Here is a 25350-nt window from a genome sequence, read left to right on the forward strand (position 1 = left end):
AATAACGACTTTATTTCAACTATTGGTTTATTTCTCCCTCTGCGCGAGTCAGGTTACTAGTTTAATAGCGTAAGCTTCTGTTATTGTACGTCACACGCATCACACACACATGACCAGCGTCGGCCAATAGTGAGCCTACGTGTGACGTAACTCTACGCAATCACACTACGTTAACTGACTTACAGGCTCATGGAGAAGGAAGTGAATAGTTGAAATAAAGTCGTTATTTTTGTTGTTTTTTTGCGCACAAAAGTGTTCTCGTCGTTTGATAAACTTAAGATTGAGCCCCTGTAGTCACTTGGACTATTTTAACGATGTCTTTAATGACTTTTCGAGGACAGCAAGAGCCAGTCCCTCAAGAAGCCTATGGACTGTATGCAGGAGCGATCTTAATATCTTAAATATCTTAATTTGTGTTCCGAAGATGAACGAAGGTCTTACGGGGTTGAAACAACATGAGGGTGAGTAAATACTGACAGAATTTTCATTTTTGGGTGAACTAACCCTTTAATACAAATACAATGGCAATATGTTCAGTGCGGTTTATAACAGGCTCTATTTTAGCAAACATGTCATGAGTACATGTCATGGATATTAAATGAATATTAAAGCTCTTACAAAAATCAGAAATGAAATGGTTTAATTTCTGTTACATTATCAGAGTGGAATCTTGTCTTAAAACATTCTGCACACTTAATAACAGTACACGGTCTTCATAAGTAGCCTATAAAAACTATTAAATTTGTTGCTGCTTGTCACTTTATGAGAATAATTATGTCTAGTGGGATTAAAATGTAGTTAGATCTAGCTACAAAGTCACAAAATAAGCAACATACTAAAGCACACATGTAGAGATTCTGATCGGACAATCATTAACTAGTTTTCATGCGTACGGTGTACATTTTAGGACATCCTCAGACCTCAGACATATGAAGACAAGGCATCATGCCTCAGACTAAAAGGCTTCAGTTATTGGAAAAAACGGCATCACGCCTCAGACTAAAAAGCTTCAGGTCTCAGGAAAAACAATGTCAGGTGTCAGGTCTCGTACAATTAGGCATCAGACAAAACAGCCTCAGAAAAAAAGGCATCAGGCAAAACAGCCTCAGACTAAAAGGCATCAGACAAAACAGCCTCAGACTAAAAGGCATCAGACAAAACAGCCTCAGACTAAAAGGCATCAGACAAAACAGCCTCAGACAAAAAGGCATCAGACATAAAGGCATCAGGCGAAACGGACTCAGATGGAGGTTCGCATTGCCCCGCCCCTTGTGATGTCACGTGTACATGCGGTTCAGAGCTCGAAAGAACCAAAGAAAGCTTTACTTCACAATAGTTTGCACAAATATGTCATCTAACATTTTAAACGTGCAAATAAAACTCGCGAAATGCATGTTCTCTTCTGCATAAAACGAAATAAGTGCAACATTTAATTAGAGCATATGAAGAGTTCAGATGCAAAAGCCTCTAAATGCCATTTGAAATTTTCTTCTTTAATGATGATTTTGATCAAACTTGTATATTTAAGTTCAGTAATTTCACTTAAATAACAATTAATAGGTAATCATCATTGCCATTTAAGTGAAATCACTGAACTTAAATATACAAGCTTGATAAAAATGATCATTCTAGAAGAAAATTTCAAATGGCACTTAGAGGCTTTTGCATCTGAACTCTTCATATATATCACTAAGATTTTTTCTAATTTTGTAAAGTGTAGCCTAATTTATTCCTGTGATTAAAGCTAAATATTCAGCATCATTTCAGCATTACTCCAGTGTCACATGATGATCCTTCAGAAATCACTCTAATATGATGATTTAATGATCAAGAAACATTCATTATTATTATTATCAATGTTAAAAACAGTTAAAAAAGAACAGCATTTATTTAAAATAAATTATTTTCTAACATTATAAATGTCTTTACTGTAACTTTGATCAGTTTAATTGTATAACGTAATAATAATATATGAGCGATCTTACAAAAATACAAACTCTTGATAGTTATTATAGCATTGCAGTATTTGTTTTGAACAGATGTAAATAAATCTCTTAATCAAATTCAAAAGGGACTAACAAAACCCCCTTCAATGAAAACTATATATAATCTAATAAGTAAATTGAAGCCATCATGTTCACCTTGAATGCCCACTACCTTGTAGTTCACATTAGTTTTTCATGTGATGTGCCAAAATATATGAAGACGTTTCTTTAACTCCTTCCCTTTGAAGAAATCATTGTCCCCAATATATATATATATATACACACACACACACACACACACATTTAGTTTTACATTATTTTGCTGTGAATAAATGCAAGGCAAATATAAATAGGTAATTACAATAATAACAATTTTGATTATAAATGTTAAAGGAATTAATATCTAATATTGTAATTGAATATTTCAAACACCACTACATTTAAGTGACATTATTAAGGAGTATTCTGTTGTTTACCAAACAAATAGATAAAGTAGACTTACCTAAACTAAAAAAAAAATAAAAAAAATTAATAATTCCTTTGGGAATTCCATTATGTCAAACTCCCAACTGCACTAATTTTCTCCCTTATGATCTGTGCAGTTCATGAAAAAGGTTGTTTTTTAAACACCATTAAGCAAGTAAACACAAAAGAGACTGGGTATTGTGCAAAAAACTTTAATGAACAAAAGCAAGAAAAATAAAATAAAAAGAATACAAAAAGAAGAAAAAATCTGCTTAAGTCCAGCTGACTAGGCTCACGACACATCATGCTGAAAGCTGGTTGGGATGTGGGGAATTAGGCATAAAATGTGCGAATTCACAGGCAGGCTCCCACGTATCATCCCAAGTTTTGCCACTGTAAAATATCATAAGTGCAAAAAAAAAATTCATTAGAACACAGAGAAAACAAATCTAAATCACTGTTGGGTTCAATGTAGATAGTTCATCAAAATGTAAAAGTGTTTCAGATGCTGAAAGATTAATTTATGTATGCATGATAATACTTTTGTAATGCATTACCGAGTGGATGTCCTGCAGGCTCAATAAATAAGCTAGTTCAGAGCTAGAGCTAGCCACTACAGTACTTACTAGAAACAGAAACCATGATAATTATAATAATAATTTTTACATGTATATAGCACTTACATGATCACATCAGGACCATTTTATTGTCCATACATTGGCTGTCTGTCAGCTAATTTTAGAACTATATTAATTACTTTAGAAAGTACTGAATGTTTCAGCTCCTTGTTACCTACAATCCATTGTGTTAATCACACAATTCCAGGATATAAAAAAAATAGAATATTCTAAATAAAAACAAGGAGGTAGATCATTCTCCCCTTGGTCTTAAAAATGATGGAATAGTCTTACGAGCATTTCAAATTCAGATATTTGTCTTAAGTCTGTACTAAGAGAGTGTGTCTGAATTTGGAATGCTCGGAAGACTATTCCATAATTTTTTCATCATTGGAATGCTTGTCGTAAAGGTTACTACCTCCCTAGGACCTACCTGCGGGATCTAGCACTTCTAAATGCCTCCACCTCATTGCTATTTGCTTCTGAGTACTGATAATCGACCTCACTCCAGTTTTTCAAAAGGCTACCTCGGAGGATGATTTACTGACGGGAACAACTACAGACCAGTGAGTTTTCTCTTGTCACAGAAAACACTGACATGAACTTCCACGCTGCTTGCAAGACACCAGAACTTTGCCTACATCATATTAATCATGGAATAGACTAATTTGCATTGCAACATGGAATTGAATAATTAATAAAACATGACTTACCACACAGTGCATGGCAACCAGTGGACTTTCAATTCAGCTTTCCCCTACACACAAACATGAATAATAATATTTTTAACTGTTTAAGCAATCACGGAATAGGACATAACATGTTGTATTATCTTTGAAAGGTCCAAATCATTAATTTAGAAAACTAAGCAGCCTAACAGAACACATTTTACCTCATTTATCCGTTCCCCAGTTATTCGATCAAACTGGAAAACCTTCTGCCTACTACATTTTCGGCAACCTGAAATGATGAAAAGACAAAGAAAGTTTATTTAGCCATGATGCCATGATTTGTAGCGGAATCTGTCCAAATTTATAATTTCACATGCGAGGTGATATGCAGTCCTTTCCATTTAGGTCAAAGTAAATTCATCCCTTTTTTTGCTAATCAAACAAAAATACAGGACTGGTTTCCCAAAAGTCCTCTTAAAGGTTCTTGTGCACCAACTCCGTAATTCACGTCTGAAATTTTCGCACATTACAAAATAAATACAACAAATAAATGTTTAGTCAATCACGTTTACACACTGCCTATGAAACTTTCATCTGTTATAAAAAAAAAAAAAGTTTTTGGATCATTAGCAAGAATTTTGAATGGTGTTTTGACAATTCAGAGCCACCGAATGACGAATACGTAAAAACGCATACCAAAATTTCAGAATCAGTGTGCAAGGGACCTTAAAGGGATACTCCAACTTTTTTTTCATTAAGTTGGCTTGAGAAAGCCAACTTACTGAAATCCTATTTAAACTTATTAGTGGTGCTTGCTGAAAGCAAGGCAACACTATTACTATTGTGTTTTTTGAGTCGGCCCAAAAGTTTGGCACGCTACTCCTCCCGCAGTTTTTGTCACACACCCATGAATGAGGTCTCAAAACGTGCGGAATATTCGGGAATGGTGTGCTATGACTTTTCTAAGCGATCGGGGGTACGATGTTCGCCCGAAGGGCGAACAAATTTCCCAAAAATCCCATAGACTTAACATTGCGACAAACTTTGACGACTCATAGCTCCGAGCGAGGATTTCACAGAAGCCTGCGATTTACCACATTTGAAGAGGCTGACAGGCTCTGTAAGAACATACCTCACAATGGGGTAAAAGTTGCACCCCTGGGGGGCAGGAGCTGCCCAAATTTTCCCCCATTGACCCCAATGTTATTTAAAATTTCTAGTATAGCATTATACTATTCCAGGAAAAAGTTTGGCGCACTCCTACGTCCACAGTTTTTGTCACAGACCCATGAATGAGGCATCAAATCGTGCGGCCTATTGAAGAGAAGTGTCCTATCACTTTTATCAGAGATCGGGGGTACGGTGTTCGACCCAGGGGCGAACAAATTTCCAAAAAATCCCATAGACTTAACATTGAGACAAACTTTGACAACTCATAGCTCCGAACAACGATTTCGGAAAAACGTGTGATTTGCCACATTTGAAGAGGCTGGCAGCCTCTGTAAGAACATACCTCACAATGGGGTAAAAGTTGCACCCCTGGGGGGCAGGAGCTACCCAAAATTTTCCCCATTGACTTACTATGGTGAAGGATGTCCCATCAAATGCATGTGTTTTTCCTACTATGGTAAATTGCATAGGGATTTTGTATTGAACATAGCTCTGGATCATAGTGTCATAGAGACAAGGGGGCGGGCTCATTTTACTCAGACGACCAATCAGTCTCTCAGGATCATTGTGAAGCTATCAAGCCACGCCCTAGCAACCATATAGAGCACCTTAGCAACAACTCCCATAGACTTCCATTGAAAGAGATCAAAGGGATATCTCCGGATAGAAGTGTCATAGAAACACAAGGGTGGTCTCGTTTGACTCGGGGTAGCAAACAGCCAATCATGAATCACCTCAACAATTTCTGGACACACCCTAGCAACCATTATCGAGCACCTTAGCAACCAAATTTTAAAGAGGGATATCTTCCATTCTGAATGTCATACAGGCTTGGGAGTTGTATTATATCAATTATACTGACAAGCAGCCTTTGGAGATTCATGATTGGCAGCTGCCAAGCCACTCCCTAGCAACCAAAAAGAGTACCCTAGCAACCATTTTGCAAGGCCTACATCTCTGCATCAGAACATCGTATAGAGATGGGGGTTGATTTATACATTCACATTGACTTTGGAGCTTCATGATTGGAAGCTGCCAAGCCACTCCCTAGCAACCAAACAGAGTACCCTAGCAACCATTTTGTAACACCTATATCTCAGCATCAGAACATTGTATCACGATGGGGGTTGGGTCTTTTGACTCATGCTAGCACATAGAACTTTCAAAATGCTAAACATGCTAGCTGTGAATAGCTACATGCTAATATTGATTAGCTAAGTGCTAAATCATGCCATGAACAATATAAAAACTCTATAATAACCATATGTGAACACTACCAACCACCTAGTAATACCATAGCAACTACCCAGAATACCCTAGCAACAACCTAACAACACCATAGCAACCATCCAGAACACATTAGCAACACCCTAGCAACACCCTAGCAACCACTCAGAACACCCTAGCAACCACCTAGCCACATGCTAGCAACCATCTTGCAACACCCTAGCAACCACTCAGAACGCCATAGCAACCACCTAACAACACCCTAGCAACCACCCAGAACACCATAGCAACCACCTAGCAACCACCCAGAACACCCTAGCAACCGCCTAGCAACACCCTAGCAACCACCCAGAACACCCTAGCAACCACCCAGAACACCCTAGCAACCGAGCGAGCTTTTTGCCACTGCAAGCACCACTTCACATTTTCCTCTGGAAATGTACATTCTAGTTATTATTATTCTTCTTACTCAAAATTTTCTGACTGCTACTCCTCCTAGAGCTTTAACTCTACAAACTCCAAACTCGGGTCAGACCTTCAGACTGTTCTGACTCGAGTTGCTATATCTTTTTAGACTGATTCGACTTTCAGATTTCTTAAAAATTAATATTAAAAACCATAAAAATCCCATTGACTTTCATTGCAGCATGGTCAAAATGAGCCAAGACTACGGTGGCCCAATAGCGTACAACAAAAACTCAAATCTAAATTCCCTGAAGCCCTAGACTCAATTAAACTACCATTCTATATGAGCTAATGAACTATCTATCTATCTATCTATCTATCTATCTATCTATCTATCTATCTATCTATCTATCCATCCATCTATCTATCTATCTATCTATCTATCTATCTATCTATCTATCTTTCTTTCTTTCTTTCTACCTAATCTTTCTTTCTTTCTAACAAATCTATCCATCTTTCTTTCTAACTAATCTATCCATCTTTCTTTCTAACAAATCTATCCATCTTTCTTTCTAACTAATCTATCCATCTTTCTTTCTAACAAATCTATCCATCTTTCTTTCTAACAAATCTATCCATCTTTCTTTCTAACTAATCTATCCATCTTTCTTTCTAACTAATCTATCCATCTTTCTTTCTAACTAATCTATCCATCTTTCTTTCTAACAAATCTATCCATCTTTCTTTCTAACTAATCTATCCATCTTTCTTTCTACTTAACTAATCTATCCATCTTTCTTTCTTTCTAACTAACTAATCTATCCATCTTTCTTTCTAGCAAATCTATCCATCTTTCTTTCTACTTAACTAATCTATCCATCTTTCTTTCTAACAAATCTATCCATCTTTCTTTCTAACAAATCTATCCATCTTTCTTTCTAACTAATATATCCATCTTTCTTTCTACTTAACTAATCTATCCATCTTTCTTTCTAACAAATCTATCCATCTTTCTTTCTAACAAATCTATCCATCTTTCTTTCTAACTAATCTATCCATCTTTCTTTCTACTTAACTAATCTATCCATCTTTCTTTCTAACAAATCTATCCATCTTTCTTTCTAACAAATCTATCCATCTTTCTTTCTAACTAATCTATCCATCTTTCTTTCTACTTAACTAATCTATCCATCTTTCTTTCTAACAAATCTATCCATCTTTCTTTCTAACAAATCTATCCATCTTTCTTTCTAACTAATCTATCCATCTTTCTTTCTACTTAACTAATCTATCCATCTTTCTTTCTAACTAATCTATCCATCTTTCTTTCTAACAAATCTATCTGTAGACTTGGAATTAAAGCCTCTTGTGTTTCCCCGTTATTATTCAATTTACGGGACCGGACACCAGTTATCTTGCCAAGAAAGTTTTATTATATATTATATATATGTCAGGAGAGAAACTTCATGATGTTGTGTTCATGCCTGGTCTATGCGTTTCTCCATGTTCCTCTACCCTCTCACCCGGTCATGCCTACATGTTTCTCTAAGGGTGGTACAATGTGACATTGAGTTTTATACATCACACAGTCTTACAGCTTCCTTGTAAGGTAACAAACATGTTGCTCTGAGCCTCTCAACTTAGAACGTAAATGTCATACGTGCGCTACTTTCCTTGTTGTGTACATCTGTGGTACACTTGCATCAGTGGAAACATTTATGCTGAGTGAACATGTTACATGGCACACATAACTCTCTGAGCAATATATAGCTTTCCCCTGACATATGTTCCTCATGCTTTTAACTCATGCTTTTTGAAACTCCAAAAGGATAATACAGTGATCATGAAAACTAATAAAGAATAATAATACAGATACATAATATTTAATAATGAAATAATATTAAAAGATGAAATTTTAGTCTTCATCTCCCTCCACTGGAACTACGGCCGTAAGTTCCACACCATCATTCCCAGGTGGCCAACCTATAGAAGTGATAGTGAGGAGAAGAAATAGCAGACCAAGAAAATAGACAGAACGAACAGAAGAATAGAAAAGGAAAAACAAAACAAAGAACAAAAAGAACAAAAGAACAAAAACCCCAACCCGTGTTATGTCCCCGTATACTATGTGTGTTTTAATATCTATGTGTATGTATTTAAAATGAACCCCAATCATCTAAGAAAAGGAAAAACTAATAATTCTTCCGCTCGTGCCTGGACTCATTAATTAATTAACTCGTAACTAATTAAATCCCCCAGTTCCGAGCCAAAATAAGAAATTAAAATAAACGTTGATGTTAAAGGGTCCTATCCCTTGGGGTTGAGAATCAGTAAGCGGGTGTTCATTGTTTGTGAGGTAATGTTTTGTAAGGAATACATAATAACTTGCAACCATCTTTAATAAATGTCAATGGAATTGATTCCTGAAATGGAAGCAGAAAAATAGTTAGCATCACTTATTTGTTCCCAATCTTTAAAACTAATCGATGAACATTGCTCAGTCTCAACAGTTTGTTTATTCACTAAGCAAGGTTTAACTTGTGACCAATGATACCATCTATCTGTTCCTACACCCTTCCCTTTGAGACAAACACTTGTATGTTAAGAGTATCTCATAAGGTCCTTCCAATCTAGGCTCTAAACCCTTCCTAGCAATTCGTTTGATCATAACAAAACTGCCTATCTCGGGAATGTGTGGAATGTCAGTAGTGGTGTGTTTTTCATCCCATTGCTGTTGAGCTTCTCGCGCTTTCTTATTATTGTCCATGATTACAAGTATATATTGATACCCTCCACTAGGTGATAAAGGTCCTGTGAAATCAATTTGGAGATGTGTCCACGGACCTGTTGGTCTGGGTGCATGTGACATTCGCACCTTTACAGATTTTCCCACATTTGCTTTGAGGCATATCAAACATCTCCTACAATAATCATCAATGTCTCTCATCATTCTTGGCCACCACCAAGTTTCACTAATTTGAGCTTTCATTGCTTTTGCTCCAGCATGCACTTTTCCATGATACAGCTGCATTAGTTCTCTTCTTGTTCCGATAGGCATCACTACTTGTCCTGTTGGAATTCTCCAGATTCCTTGATCATCCTCTTTCGCTCCCGCTTTTATCCATTGTTCTTTCTCTTCATCTGTCTCCAATTGATATGACAGAAGATGGAGCTCAGGATTATCCTTGGTATTTTCCTTTACCAGGGTAACAGGAGTAGGATGGAGTAGAGCTGCTTCTCTAGCTGCTGCATCTGCTGCCGTGTTTCCTTGAGTTTCTTTGGACTTGTCAGATTGATGTGATTTCACTTTGATCACGGCTGCTTCTCTAGGTAAGTGACATGCTGTAATCAAGCGACGAATTATGGAAGCATGTTGTATTTCGCTCCGATTGCTGGTGATGAGTCCACGTCTCTTCCACAGGGCAAGGTAGTCATGGACCACACCAAAAGCATATCGACTATCTGTATAGATGTTGACTCGTTCTCCTTCAGATAATTCAAGAGCTTCTGTAAGTGCTATAAGCTCAGCTACTTGTGCAGAAAGTTTGCCAGGAAGAGCTCCTTTCTTCACAACAGTTCCATCAGCTTGCACTACAGCCCATCCAGTGTGTCGTTTTCCATCAACATAGTAACTGGATCCATCAACCCATAACTCCTTGTCTGGATTTTCAAGAGGGATTGGATTAACAGGACCAAGACTATCTTCTTCTACTTGTTTTACATACTCATGTGGTATTCCCTCATGTGGTTCCAGCATCATTGTTGCAGGGTTAAGAGCTGTGTCTCTGATGATTTCCACTCTCAAATCCTTGTTCAACAAAGTAGCTTCCCATTTTGCTCTTCTTGCATCGGTTATGGTTTTGATGTTTGTGTTGTTCAACAATGTCACTATACTGTGTGGAGTGTGCAATATGATAGTTTGTGCTCCTATCAGATTCTCAACAGCATCCACTGCCCATGTGGCACCATCGAGAGCTTGTATACATCGTGGTTGCCCAATCATAGTGACAGGAATCTTTGTGGAAAAGTATCCAACTGGTCTGTATCGATCACCTGGTTTTTGACACAGTACTGCTGAATACGTCTCATCTCCTACACTGATCCACAAATGAAACGGCAATCGTCCATCGGGAAGTCCCAAAGCTGGAGCTGAAGTCAGTTTTTCTTTCATAGAAGTAAACGCTTCCTCAGCTTCTGGTGTCCAGTTAATCTGTTCCACTCCCGGCTTTCCTCCCTTGTACAGGTCAATGAGAGGGCTGGTGATGCTAGCAAAATCGGGTATATACTGACGACAATAGTTGAAAAGTCCCATCACCTTCCGCATTCCTGTAACTGTTAGAGGTTTTGGAAGATGTCTTAATGCTTCTACACGCTCTGTTGTCATTCTCCTTCCCTCCATAGATATTTCTTGGCCCAAATAGATAACTTTGGATTTGGCCAGCTGTGCTTTGTCGGGGTTAACTTTAAATCCCCCTTTCCTAAGGGCTTGTAGGACAACATTCAGAGCAAATATATGGCTTCTTTCATCTGGGCTTGCAATCAACAAGTCATCAACATATTGGAGGCAGACACTTCCTGATTTCTCAATTTCAGCTTTTTGCTCCGTTAAGAACTGGTTCAAAGCTCTATGAAATACAACAGGAGAAATATTAAGACCTTGTGGGAGTCTGTTCCAAACATATTGTTTTGCGCCTACTGTAAAGGCTAATTTCTCTTGAGATCTTTTGTCTATAGGTATAGACCAGAAAGCAGACAGTACATCCAGTACCGTAAAAATTTCAGCATTTCCTGGAATATCATTCAGAATAGTGGCAGGATTGGCTACAATAGGATGCGGTTTTGGTGTTACACTGTTAAGTCTTGTGTAATCAATGGTTAATCGCCATGAGTTATCTGATTTCTTGACAGGCCAGACAGGACTATTAGTGGTAGATGACGTTTGTCTGATGATACCTTCAGCTTCCAAGTCAGCCACTATCTCCTCTACGGCTTGTCTTGCTTCAGGTCTGATAGGGTATTGTTTATGAGGGGCATGTGTCGGTCCCTCAATAACAATGGGGTCAATGTTGGCTTTACCACAATCCAGTTTGTGTTTAGCCCAAACATCTGGATACAAACTGCATAGAAGACCCCACACACCATCTTTTGTCCAGTTCCTGATAATTGGTTTTGCTGTACCAACAGACCTTAGATTACATGTGCGATCTTCGTGTGGTATTATCCCAGCAGTTGTGGCGATATGACGACTGTCAGTGAATATGATCATGTTTAACAATGGAAGAATGTCCATGCCAATTAGGCTTCCTTGTGAATTCGGCCCCACCCAAAAAGATGTCCATAAGACTTCATCTTCATGTATTTGCAGTGGAACTTGAATACTTTTGCGAAATTTTGTGATACCACCTCCAACACCTTCAACTTCCATAGTTTCATCTGTTGTAGGTAGGTTCAAATCTGTTATTGAAATTGAGGCGCCTGTGTCAACCAAAACATCACATGGGTGGCCCCCTATTAATGCATTAACGAAAAGGCGATTGTCTTTTTTCTTACTAATACAGGGGGCCGCTAATTCCTATTGCGGACGCATAATTCCCTCAATGAGCTGACGGACTTGTGCTTCAGTCAACGTCTTCTCTTGAGAATTTTCATTATGGTCTTTGGTACTGACCTGTTTAAATGATGGACCTTGACCTTCTGCTCCACCTCCTTTAGCCCAGCAATCTCGTCTAACGTGTCCACGTTTTCCACAATTGCTGCAGAAAACCATCTTATTCTTTGTGTCTTTGTTGTATTGAGCTGTCGCCACTCCTCTTCGGTATGGCTTGTTTCCTTCTTCTTTGTTTGACCTCATAGCCATCTCCAAACGGCCAGCCCATTGCATGATTTGGTCAAATGTCTCACCTGGGTTGACTCCAAGTGATAAGGCTTGTTGGTATTTTGGGCCAAGTCCATCCACAAGTGTGTCAATGAACTGTACATCATCTCTGTCAGGTTGTTTCTTAGCACAGAGAGCCCATCTCTCATAAGCATTCCACTTACGTAGAGCATACTCATCTGGAGATTCATCATCCTTTTGCTTAATCAATGTCACTAATGTGAAGGGAATTTTACCACTGCCTAAGATTTCCTGGATTTCTTTTCGGAATACATCTAAGGCTTGCCAAAGACCCAGGGGTCGTCCCTGGTCATCAACCCAGAAATCTATCCATTGGGCAGTTGTTATTGAAGCTGGCAAGCGTTCCCATCTGTCTCTTGGGATTTTAGCTTTCACAATGGTGTGAATGTCTCGTAGTGTCATTTGATGTGCTTCGACAAGAGAGTCTAATTCTCGCCAAAACTCTGTGTTTGGATCTTGTCTCTTCAGAGGAGGCAAGGCTGTGAGAATGGCTTGTCGTTCACCTGGAGTGAATGGTCTCTCTTCTGTCATTAATTCAGATCCTTCCTTTTTAATTACTGGTGAAGAAAGTTCAGGACCGATCTTGTCAATTGTAATCATGTCGTCATCTCTTGTCTCATCACCCCAGTCGGATCCATAATTACAAGCTGGTGTACAGCGCAGCATGTCTCTGTTGGGATGAACTGTTTTAGATCTTGTTATTATTGGAGCTGCTTGTGCAGATGCAATATACATTTTGTCAACTGGACCATTTGATCTCAAAGCTTGAGGCTGCGTCAGAGGTTTAGATGAACTTGTATATTGTTCAGGCAAAGGTGGATAAATTGGTTTGTAAGGAGGAGGCGTTACAGTGGTTGCAGATTTCACTGGTGCTTGTGAATATCTCTTTTCAGCTTCAGTTATTATATTTGTCCAATCTGGATCAAATGAATTATCATTGGTTGTGTTTTCTTTATCTGAACAGTTAATAGACATAATTTTGTTCAATTTGTGAAATGCTTCAATTTGAGGCTTCATTGCTTCAAAAAGTGGGGCTGGACATCCATCAATGCCACAGAAGATTCCACCTTGTTTCACAATCCAATGAGCTGCCAGTATTGGAAATGCTTTTGACTTGATGGAGTCTTTTTGCGAATCAAACCAGCTTAGCTGCACATCCAAAGATGCATTAACATCCAGTCCTTTTTTCAAAAGCTTAGCTTGCTTTTTCTGTTTTCTTTTTAAATACCAATCAGCAATTGTTCGGCTGTTAAGACCACTTTCTGCCATTGCAAATTATTTGTCACTCTGTGACTGTGCACTCAAACAGCAGGGATATTTTGGGAGTGAGTGTGTGTGTGTGTGTGTGGATGTATATCTACTGTGCGTGAATTCCAAGGGGGGGGGTCCCTCTGCTTCTCCCTCTCTCTCTGCTTCTCTCCTTCTCTCCCTTTCGCCTTCTCTTATAACTCAAAGAACAAAGAAGGGGAAAGGAAAAAAAACAAAAAACAAAACAAAGTTAACTCTAATAATTTGTTTTCTTTGTGTATTTGTTTGCTCTATTTTTTATTTTAAAATTTTATTTAGTTTATTTGAAGTTGCTCTCAGATCAACCTCTTCCTCTCAATACTGAACAGCTTATTGTCAAAATCGAAAAAACACACAATTCTAGCTCCTATTTCCATTGATACCCATCTTCTAAGGGCTCAATCAGCGTGTTTAAAATTTTAGGGCGCCTGTATTTCTAAATACGGAATCCTGTGCGTCCTATAGCACAGACCCGCCACTTTAAACCGCTATAAATCACCGCTTTGACACACTATCCTCGTTTTCTAAAACGATTCTTCGGTGTGTTGGAAATATTTTAGAGATTAATCTGCCATCAGTTTTTACAGTCTCGCCATATTCCAACCACCTTCCAGTCATGCCAAGCAAATTGCTAAATTGCTTTACTGCTATTCCAAATATTTGACTAAATGGTCTTTTTTCTAAAAAAGATCCACTTTTCCTAAAGTCTTTTCAAAAATGAAAAAGACTTCCCCAGCATCATTCAATATTTCAGAGGTTTACTGAACAGAGCAACTCAAATAAGCCACATCAAATTCTAATTATTTAAATTATTTTCCTTTTGCTGACACATATATTCATTGGCAAAACAACTGGTACTTTAAACAACACAGTTCTTTTAAGCAGTTTCAGTCAATGTCCAATCATCAGGCAGACTTCAAATTATTTTTTAGAATAGGAAAAAGTCTTACCTTGAATGATTGAGACAAATGCCTGAATGCTATCCTGTTCGTGACGCCAAATGTAGACTTGGAATTAAAGCCTCTTGTGTTTCCCCGTTATTATTCAATTTACGGGACCGGACACCAGTTATCTTGCCAAGAAAGTTTTATTATATATTATATATATGTCAGGAGAGAAACTTCATGATGTTGTGTTCATGCCTGGTCTATGCGTTTCTCCATGTTCCTCTACCCTCTCACCCGGTCATGCCTACATGTTTCTCTAAGGGTGGTACAATGTGACATTGAGTTTTATACATCACACAGTCTTACAGCTTCCTTGTAAGGTAACAAACATGTTGCTCTGAGCCTCTCAACTTAGAATGTAAATGTCATACGTGCGCTACTTTCCTTGTTGTGTACATCTGTGGTACACTTGCATCAGTGGAAACATTTATGCTGAGTGAACATGTTACATGGCACACATAACTCTCTGAGCAATATATAGCTTTCCCCTGACATATGTTCCTCATGCTTTTAACTCATGCTTTTTGAAACTCCAAAAGGATAATACAGTGATCATGAAAACTAATAAAGAATAATAATACAGATACATAATATTTAATAATGAAATAATATTAAAAGATGAAATTTTAGTCTTCAAATCCATCTTTCTTTCTAACAAATCTATCCATCTTTCTTTCTACTTAACTAATCTATCCATCTTTCTTTCTAACTAATCTATCCATCTTTCTTTCTAGCAAATCTATCCATCTTTCTTTCTACTTAACTAATCTATCCATCTTTCTTTCTAACTAATCTATCCATCTTTCTTTCTAACAAATCTATCCATCTTTCTTTCTACCAAACAAATCTATCCATCTTTCTTTCTAACTAATCTATCCATCTTTCTTTCTAACAAATCTATCCATCTTTCTTTCTACTTAACTAATCTATCCATCTTTCTTTCTAACTAATCTATCCATCTTTCTTTCTACTTAACTAATCTATCCATCTTTCTTTCTTTCTAACTAATCTATCCATCTTTCTTTCTAACAAATCTATCCATCTTTCTTTCTAACTAATCTATCCATCTTTCTTTCTAGCAAATCTATCCATCTTTCTTTCTACTTAACTAATCTATCCATCTTTCTTTCTAGCAAATCTATCCATCTTTCTTTCTAACTAATCTATCCATCTTTCTTTCTAGCAAATCTATCCATCTTTCTTTCTACTTAACTAATCTATCCATCTTTCTTTCTAACTAATCTATCCATCTTTCTTTCTAGCAAATCTATCCATCTTTCTTTCTTTCTAACTAACTAATCTATCCATCTTTCTTTTTAACTAATCTATCCATCTTTCTTTCTAACAAATCTACACATCTTTCTTTCTAACTAATCTATCCATCTTTCTTTCTAACAAATCTATCCATCTTTCTTTCTAACTAATCTACCCATCTTTCTTTCTAACTAATCTATCCATCTTTCTTTCTTTCTAACAAATCTATCCATCTTTCTTTCTAACTAATCTACCCATCTTTCTTTCTAACTAATCTATCGTTCTTTCTTTCTACATAACTAATCTATCCATCTTTCTTTCTAACTAATCTATCCATCTTTCTTTCTAACAAATCTATCCATCTTTCTTTCTAACAATTCTTTCCTTACTCTTTCTTTCTTTCTTTCTTTCTTTCTTTCTTTCTTTCTTTCTTTCTTTTTAACAATTCCATCTTTCTTCCAAACAAATCTTTTTCTTTCTTTCTTTCTTTCTTTCTTTCTTTCTTTCTTTCTTGATGCTAATAACATGCTAATCATGCTAGCTTCTTGCTAAAAACATGCTAGCTACATGCTAATCATGCTAGCTTCTTGTTAAAAACATGCTAGCATGATGCTAGCTACATGCTAATCATGCTAGCATGATGCTAGCTACATGTTAATCATGCTAGCTTCTTGCTAGCAACATGCTAATCATGCTAGCTTCTTGCTAAAAACATGCTAGCATGATGCTAGCTACATGTTAATCATGCTAGCATGATGCTAGCTACATGCTAATCATGCTAGCTTCTTGCTAAAAACATGCTAGCATGATGCTAGCAACATGCTAATCATGCTAGCATGATGCTAGCTACATGTCAATCATGCTAGCTTCTTGCTAACAACATGCTAATCATGCTAGCTTCTTGCTAAAAACATGCTATCATGATGCTAGCTACATGCTAATCATGCTAGCATGATGCTAGCTACATACTAATCATGCTAGCTTCTTGCTAAAAACATGTTAGCATGATGCTAGCAACATGCTAATCATGCTAGCATGATGCTAGCAAAATGCTAATCATGCTAGCATGATGCTAGCTACATGCTAATCATGTTAGCTTCTTGCTAAAAACATGCTAGCATGATGCTAGCAACATGCTAATCATGCTAGCATGATGCTAGCTACATGTTAATCATGCTAGCTTCTTGCTAGCGACATGCTAATCATGCTAGCTTTTTGCTAAAAACATGCTAGCATGATGCTAGCTACATGCTAATCATGCTAGCTTCTCGCTAAAAAACATGTTAGCATGATGCTAGCTACATGCTAATCATGCTAGCATGATGCTAGCTACATGCTAATCATGCTAGCATGATGCTAGCTACATGCTAATCATGCTAGCTTCTTGCTAAAACATACTAGCATGATGCTAGTAACATGCTAATCATGCTATTATGTTGCTAGCAACATGCTAATCATCTTAACTACATGCTAATCATATTAGCATCAAGCTAGCTACATGCTAATCATGTTAGCTTCTTGCCAAAAACATCTATCTATCTATCTATTTATCTATCTATCTATCTATCTATCTATCTTTCTTTCTTTCTAACTAATCTATCTTTCTAACTAATCTATCCATCTTTCTTTCTTTCTTTCTTTCTTTCTTTCTTTCTTTCTTTCTTTCTTTCTTTCTTTCTATCTAATGCCATCATTAAAACTTCATTCAAACTTCAAGATTCTTCAAACGCTCTGGTCCGGCTTTCTCAAGCCAACTTAAAGTTTGTGTCATCAAACTTTTTTTTCTAGTTAAACTATGTTATTTCCTTAACTAAGATGAGTTGATACACACCTCTGTCGTCTCAGTGCGTGCTCTCAATCGCTCTGCCGTGCGAGACACTTTGATCGCACTTAACTAGCCCAGTTCATTCAATATGGGCCAAGCAGAGAAGCGACCAAACACCTCCATGTTTTCCCTATTTAAATACAGTTACATGAGCAGTGTAACTCGACCTAGGATGGTGACACAAAATAAAACGTTGCGCTTTTCTATGCGTGTAAAGTGGATAACTATATTGTATGGCGGAATACCACAGCAAGTGCTTGGGAGCACTTCGACTCGGCACAGTAATATCATCACTCGTGAAAAGTCCTCTCCCTCGACAGAGTGAAGATATTACTGCGCCGAGTTCATAGATATATGAACTTGCACTTGCTATGGTATTCCCCCATACAATATAGTTATCTACTTTACACGCATAGAAAAGCACAGTGTTTTATTTTGTGTCACCATCCTAGGTCGAGTTACACTGCTCATGTAACTGTATTTAAATAGGAAAAACATGGAGGTGTTTGGTCGCTTCTCTGTTAAGTGCGATCAAAGTGTCTCGCGCGCCAGAGTGATTGAGAGCACGCACTGAGACGACAGAGGTATGTATCAACTCCTCTTAGTTAAAGCAGCGCTCAGTAAGACTGGAAACTTCTTTGCTGTTTTCTCGCAGGTTTCTCTCTCGAGCTCCCCCTACAGTTTCGGAGTATATATATATGAGAAAACTGTCGTAAACTCGTCAACTCCCCCTCCCATCTCGTTCAGGCAGGCCATGTGCATTTGTTTTCAGAGAAGCCGGCGAACAAACGGATTTTGTCCCCACCATTTTTGAAACATCTCGCGGCACAGATGTACCAATGCAAATAAAACATCTCCAGTTAACAGCATTCGTTTCATTTGTTTGTTAAATAACAGGCGATCTAGCACTGAAATGTGTTGGCTTCTCTCAGAAACGCGCTTCAATCCGTTGCGGAGATTCTTTCCGGTGAAATCACAAATCAAAATGCACACAAACGTGTCCCTTTTTCTCATGGTTTCTAATTCCTCTCTCGTATATTTTTCCCCACTCATCAAAACATATAAAACCACTGATAAACATTATATCAATTCAACCACTGATAAACATTATTGGTTTTGATGAGGGGGAAATAAAAACTATTCGAGTGCGGAATTCTACCTTTGGACGGACCATCACTGTACATATCAAGGGCGAATATTTTCTATATACCCACTATACTCGGACATTTTGCTCATTTTTATTTATGTGCATCAGGAAGCTACAGGACATCGTCTTTCAAAACATTACCTACTCGAAAGAGAAAAAAAGAATGAATGCGTTACCCAGCACTTTTGAAAATGCCCTTCCGAATGCGTCTCTGTCCCCAGCACATTTCAAACAAAACTGACGCCCGAGCCATGTCCACTGAGGTATGTATGATTCTCAGAACAATATTATTCAAATGTTGAGATAGTATATATTTTTATTGTGTTACCAAACGTTATCAGTAACATTATGGTTAAAAATCAATAATAGCCTACTATAAGAAATATTTCCGCTATTTATTTATTTTTAGTTTAGCCTACAGCTATAGCTACTTTGATTATGCATTATCAAAATACATGTTACGTTACATTCTTCTATCATTTTTCTGGTGATCCGAGTTGTCTATCGTAACGATTGACCAAAGAAAGTCAAACACATTTAATTTGTTTATTACAAGATTGTTTATTTTATTATTGAAGCTTGAGACCGGTGGTACTGGTGGTCTGGGGTGCATCGGAGTTGATAACACTTGCCAACGCTTGTAGCTAAAAAGGAAAAAGAAAATGTATAAAAAAATTTTATCAACATATCATTTATACACAAGGTCAAACTAGCACAGATGGAGTTGCATGTGTGAAGTTGCAATGCAATTTCTCGTTTACTTATTGTTCTGTTTGTGTAAATGTGGGTAAATAAATATAAAAAAGTTGCATTATTAGCTAGCAGCTCTCGTGTCGGTTTATGCATTATATATCAAGTCAGCAGCACAGTATAACGTTACTAATTCTGAGGCTGACGACAAGCTAAACTAATGCATAATTTGTAGAATTTCATATCGATTTATAGGCGATCTGAGAAACACAAATAAACCCTGATAGAGGAACGGACAAAACACTTACTTACAGAAAACAAGTTTGTTTGCTAATGAAAATGCTAACATCTAACGTACTAGTAAGCCAGTAAAAGACAGCGAGCATAATAATAATAAAAAAAAAAACAGACAATAGCAAACATCCCGACTCCCGAGGTCACAATTACAAGAAATACAAACATTAAACACAGTTTATTATAAAGATACTTACAAGTGCAACAGCAAGAAGGCCAGGTCAGCATCGGTTTTGCAGGCTTCACTTTCTTTCAGTTCTCTCTATTCTGAAAAAGCCGGTCCGTTTTCTCTTTCTTTGTTCCTCTGATAAACACTTCCGAGCTTTCTTCTTCTTCTTTTACATCAGCCATCACGAAAACGTGAAGAATTCAATATCTAGCGTTACCTTTTTCTTATAGCTAGCCGGCTCCTGGATGGATGGGGACCATAGACTGTAAAAAATATGGACGTAGTGTCCGTGACGTCACCCATAGGTTTCTGAAGAGCGTTCTTGAAGACTAAAGTGGGCGGGGCCGGCCGTCGCCATCTTGGCAGTGCGTCACCTCTCGTCACTACCGGATAAATTAAAATGGGCAAAGAGGCGTGACGCGGGTGGAGCTAAGGTGCTAATGCTATGCTACTGCCGCTGAATTGACAGCTGATTGAAAAAGTAAAGCCAATGGTTAAAGTTCATGTTTTGCCCTTCGAAATATTATAATAGTTAAGACGTAACTAAAAGTGAGACTATTTACTTTACTTTTTTATCAACTTTATTAATCTCACAAGGGGCAATTAGTTAAGAGCATGTATACAAATACATTAACACAGATCAAACACATTTCTCACAACATACAAGCAGTCAACTATGTGCATCGTGATGCATTATTATTCTGCTAGTTAAAAATGTATTAATTACTTACAATATTGCTCTAAGCTTGTGCATGACAGTGATTCAATGCAAGCACACATGTCAGTCGGCATCTCACGTCAAGTTCGTAAAGAGCTTTAATTCAGTCCATTTTACAATCCGATTTTGGCCGCCTCTCAGTTTCTCGGATGGGTCAAACCAAAGACATTACTTCAGAACTTCAAGTAAATGAACTAGAAATCCGCGCTCATTCAAGGGTGTGAATCTATTGCATGGACGGAGAGAAAGCACTGAAATTATCAGACATCCATTAGTGCATGCGAGGGAAACAGCTGGAAACACGGCGCTGGTCGATCTCTCCATACTCAACACGACGGAATCCAACGGCGTGCACGGGCGAAGGTATAATACATGTATTAAATTGTATGAAATAATCCCGGAAAAAGCACAAACACAGCTGAGGGTGACGTTAACAGACAGCAGACAAACGACTAGCAGTGAAAGCGGCCGCAAGAATCCACCTGTCACTCAAGTGGCCACGCCCTTAATTATGCAGAAATTTAAGGCTAAAAAATAATTTAAACAGATGAGTTGTAAAAAAATTCACCCCCCTCACAGTTGTCATGAAGGGAAAAATGAGCTCAATAGACCAAAGCCACTTTTTGCTCCAGGCTGTAAACATGTTTTTTTCTGCTGTAAAGTTGGGCATTTTAACATGGGGGAGATACAGATTTGACTCGCTTCTGCAGCCTGCCTCAAGCGGCCACTCGATAAATTGCAGTTTAATTCACTTCCGTATTGGCTTCAAGAGAAAGACGGGGAGGTTGCCGCTTGATGGGGACGTGTACGCATGCGTGTGCGCGTATAGTGCCGTAAAGCAATTCGTTACCTCGCGAGACCTGAAATCTCACGATACTTCCTAACACTGAGGCCGGCGAGCCGCCGGCCTAAAGTTGCAAGGGTGGTTTTGCGGCTCACAGGCACCAGGGGGGTGCGAGATGATCACCATTCAACACGAAATCAGTAATATTAACATTACAATGACTCCAAAGCTGTTCAGTTAAGGTAAAAAAAGTTACTTAGTTCTGCTTTAAGGGAATAACATAGTTTAATATGAAAAAAAGTCAGGCCACAGCTAAATACCTAAATACTGCAAACTGGGTACCAATAACTGTTCGCTGAATTATTCCAATTCACATGAAGTCAACTCTAACTGGAGCAAAATTATTTAGTGTGGAGTAAGATGTACCATGCAAGTTACCTTTTCTTCTGTTCTTCACACGTATTTTTTAGCCCTTCCTGACTCAAAGACGTGGAGATGGAAGAGGCAGACAGAGATGGAGGAGAGACAGAGCGAGAATAGTGTGAAGAGGTAGAGGTGTTTTTACGTTTAATTTGTCGCAAAGATTTAGAGCATGGCAGTGAAAGTGGGGAAGAAAGTGAAGGAAGAATATATGTAGAAGTAGAAGAGGAAGTAGGAGAGAGAGAGGTTGGAGAGAGTGGGGAAGACAAAGGAACAAGGTTAAGAACAAATACAGTCTCCTCCACCGCCATTTGACCCTCCGCCGCCGCTTGACCCTCCACCGCCATTTGACCCTCCGCCGCCGCTTGATCCTCCGCCGCCACTTTATCCGCCGCTTGATCCTCCGCTGCCGCTCGACCCTCTGCTGCTTGACTCTCCGGTTGCTGTGCTAAGGAGGTTGCTATAATACAAGTTTACTTTAATTTAAAACCTGAACATATTAACAAAGAAATATACATGTATCTTAAAATATTCATAATTGCTAAACCAAAACATTACTTACATTTTGTCAAGATAAATTCATAGGCCCTCCGCATTTTATCCAAAAGAGTTTTAGTGACAGGAGTGGGGTGCAGATGGGTAATTATATCTGCAACCCATTTATTTGAAGCCCTTTTGTCTGAAAATGTTCACCTGAAATGAACAAAAGCAGTTATCACACATTATTAAACCCACTGAATTATTAGAAACTTTAGTACTATATAAAGCAATTTTATTTTAAAAACATTTGATGGAGTTGGAGTACAATGCAAGAAACATTACTCTTAAACTGTACAATCAATGGCCAGTTTCAGATAAGGCCAGAGGTACTCTGCAGTTTCTGTCATTGCAATCATGCCTTACTTAAAGGACTAGTTCACTTTTAAAAAACTTTTGCTGATAATTTACTCACCCCCATGTCATCCAAGATGTCCATGTCTGTCTTTCTTCAGTCAAAAAGAAATTAAGGTTTTTGATGAAAACATTCCAGGATTTTCTCCATATAATGGACTTCAATGGGAACCAAACAGTTCAAGGTCGAAAAGACACTTTCAGTGCAAACTGTTCAAAGGGCTTTAAACGACACCAGACGATGAATAAGGGTCTTATCTAGCGAAACTATTGGTCATGTAATAAATAAATAAAAAAGTTTAAGTTTTATAAGCTCAAATGGTCGCCTTGCTCTGTTCTGTGATGAGCGTTCGCGACTCTCCTGTTCAAACTCGTTCATCAAAATGAATGAATCTTTTTTCGAGTCATTTTTGAAATGACCGATTGTTTCGCTTGATAAGACCCTTATTCATCTTCTGGAATCGTTTAAAGCAACCCGGTCTCATTGGAAATACGTACCTCTGCACACTTTTTTGCAGCGCCAGAAATATGTACCAACCGCTACGTATAGCAACAGTTTTGAAACACAAACGTCCACTGGGTTCGCTAAAGAGACTGTAGGCTATGTGACATCGTGATCGACAGTTAAAGGTATGTAATACTCGTATCCCATTATCCTAAAACTGGGTTATTTTAGTAATAAATGTTAAGTGTTAACTTTACGTGTTCTTTTATTGAATCATGTTTGCTGTAATGGTAAATGGAAAGTTAGAACCATGTGAGTGCTCATGACGTCAGAAGGACAGATATGCGAATGCCTGTGTGATTTAGCTAACGTTAGCAGCTAGCTGAAATTCATCCGCATAGCTAGGCTACATCTCCAGAACCCCGGCAAAGTAGGTATGTTTGTAGCCAGGTGGGTAGTGAGCTAGCGCTTGCTAAGGTATTTTTTTAGCGATACGTTTGCTGTAATGGTAAATGTGACGATAGAATCATGTGTGAGCACTATCGATTAACTCAATGCTCTGTTACATATCCTGTAGTATGTTTTGTAGTTAACGTTAGGTGGATAACGTTAGTGAGATAAGTTAATGTTAGCTACCCTGTACAGTCTGAACGATTTACACATACAAATATTCAACAAATAAGTGCAAACAAATGCGAGATATTGCATTATGTATATAAGCTTAATCTGCGTCCATATCCAAAGAACTACAAATCGATGTCGACCAATTAAGTTCGTGTTGCCATAATACGGCAATATACAACATGTATACAACATGGTGTAATTATTATTTTTTGTACAGTAGGAATTAGGAAACTATATTCCCGTGTAGCCAATTGCCTTATATCACCAACATTTTTTAAGTGTGCTTGCAGGTACCCGCCACATCAATTAGAGGAGGAAGAGTGACGTTTTTTATCCTATCAAGCAGGTTAGTCTTTCATGTAGCACCAACTTTAGCCATGGCCATGATTGCATGTGACTTATGACTGTGTAGTACTACATTTATTTATTTATTAATTTATTACTACATTTATTTCTTACGGCAAAGATGCCTTATTAATTTCAAAACATTTAAAGTAGGCTATGGACTAATTACGGCCAGGACAGGATGTGAAAACAAGACATGTCCTGGGAAAACAGGACTGTTGGTCACCCTACATGCAGTTTATGTAGTTAGACTAGATGTTTCGGTTCCGTTTCCCAAGCAACTAGCCTACTTTGCCAGGAATTTCTATAGTAAAATGTTTACAGTTCCCTTGCTAAAATATGCTTGGGTACTTTCCTGTTATTCGGACCCCACCATATACCATTTCGGAACTATAGTCATCCCTCATTGGTCTTAACCCCAGTGACGGGTAGGTTTAGGGGCGGGGTTAGGGGTAGGCCATCGTGGGGTCCGGATAACAGAAAAGTACCAACTTTCTTTTAAAATATTTGAAGATCATCTGTAATCTCACTATTAATGTTAATTAATGTTAATTAATGCTAGTTGGTATATCACCAACGAATCACCGGCACCCAATTACCCAGCATTGAAAACATTTATCTATGCACTGCCTTCCTGGGTAGGAAAAGAAACCTTATCACTGATGTTTCCCACCTTAACCATAGACGTTAAACCTTTCAGGAAGTTGTATGCAAACCACTACCCAGATATTTTAATTTGTTTTTATGTGTACTTTGTTTTGTATGGCCCTCAGGTGCAAACAATTAAATAACTTTCAGAGAATCATCTGAACGGCCTATTGTACATCATTGAAAGAAATATGGAGGAGGAATTAAACCGTGACGTTGAAGAAATAATGGCTGATTTGGAGGAGATACAGGTATTTTACAGTGCCCTCCACAATTATTGGCACCCCTGTTTAAGATGTGGTCGAAGACTTTTAAAAATTCTCCCTTTTTTTTAAACAACATAGAATCCAAATGCAAAAAAAGAGAAAAATCCAACCTTTTATTTAAGTACATTACTTTGGTGGTAAAAATTTTTTTTAAAATTTA

The 25350-nt window shown here is 37.9% G+C and overlaps 2 protein-coding genes across 2 annotated transcripts in view; both read right to left on the reverse strand.

Moving 5' to 3' along the window:
- LOC148997204 (ribonuclease inhibitor-like) overlaps nucleotides 1-25350 on the reverse strand; it is a 361305-nt gene that overhangs the window by 317341 nt on the left and 18614 nt on the right. The gene's annotated exons all lie outside the window — the stretch shown is intronic.
- On the reverse strand, nucleotides 2647-22660 carry LOC120468819 (uncharacterized; the record flags this gene model as incomplete). The annotated part of the gene is made up of 7 exons (XM_089132862.1): nucleotides 2647-2843; nucleotides 3781-3824; nucleotides 3960-4027; nucleotides 20078-20102; nucleotides 21894-21906; nucleotides 21990-22431; nucleotides 22534-22660. Coding segments are annotated over 7 exons (810 nt in total), but the record flags the coding sequence as incomplete, so codon positions are not given.

The sequence above is a fragment of the Pimephales promelas genome, chromosome 2, assembly GCF_988280905.1.
Source record: "Pimephales promelas chromosome 2, fPimPro1.hap1.1, whole genome shotgun sequence".
NCBI lineage: Eukaryota > Metazoa > Chordata > Actinopteri > Cypriniformes > Leuciscidae > Pimephales > Pimephales promelas.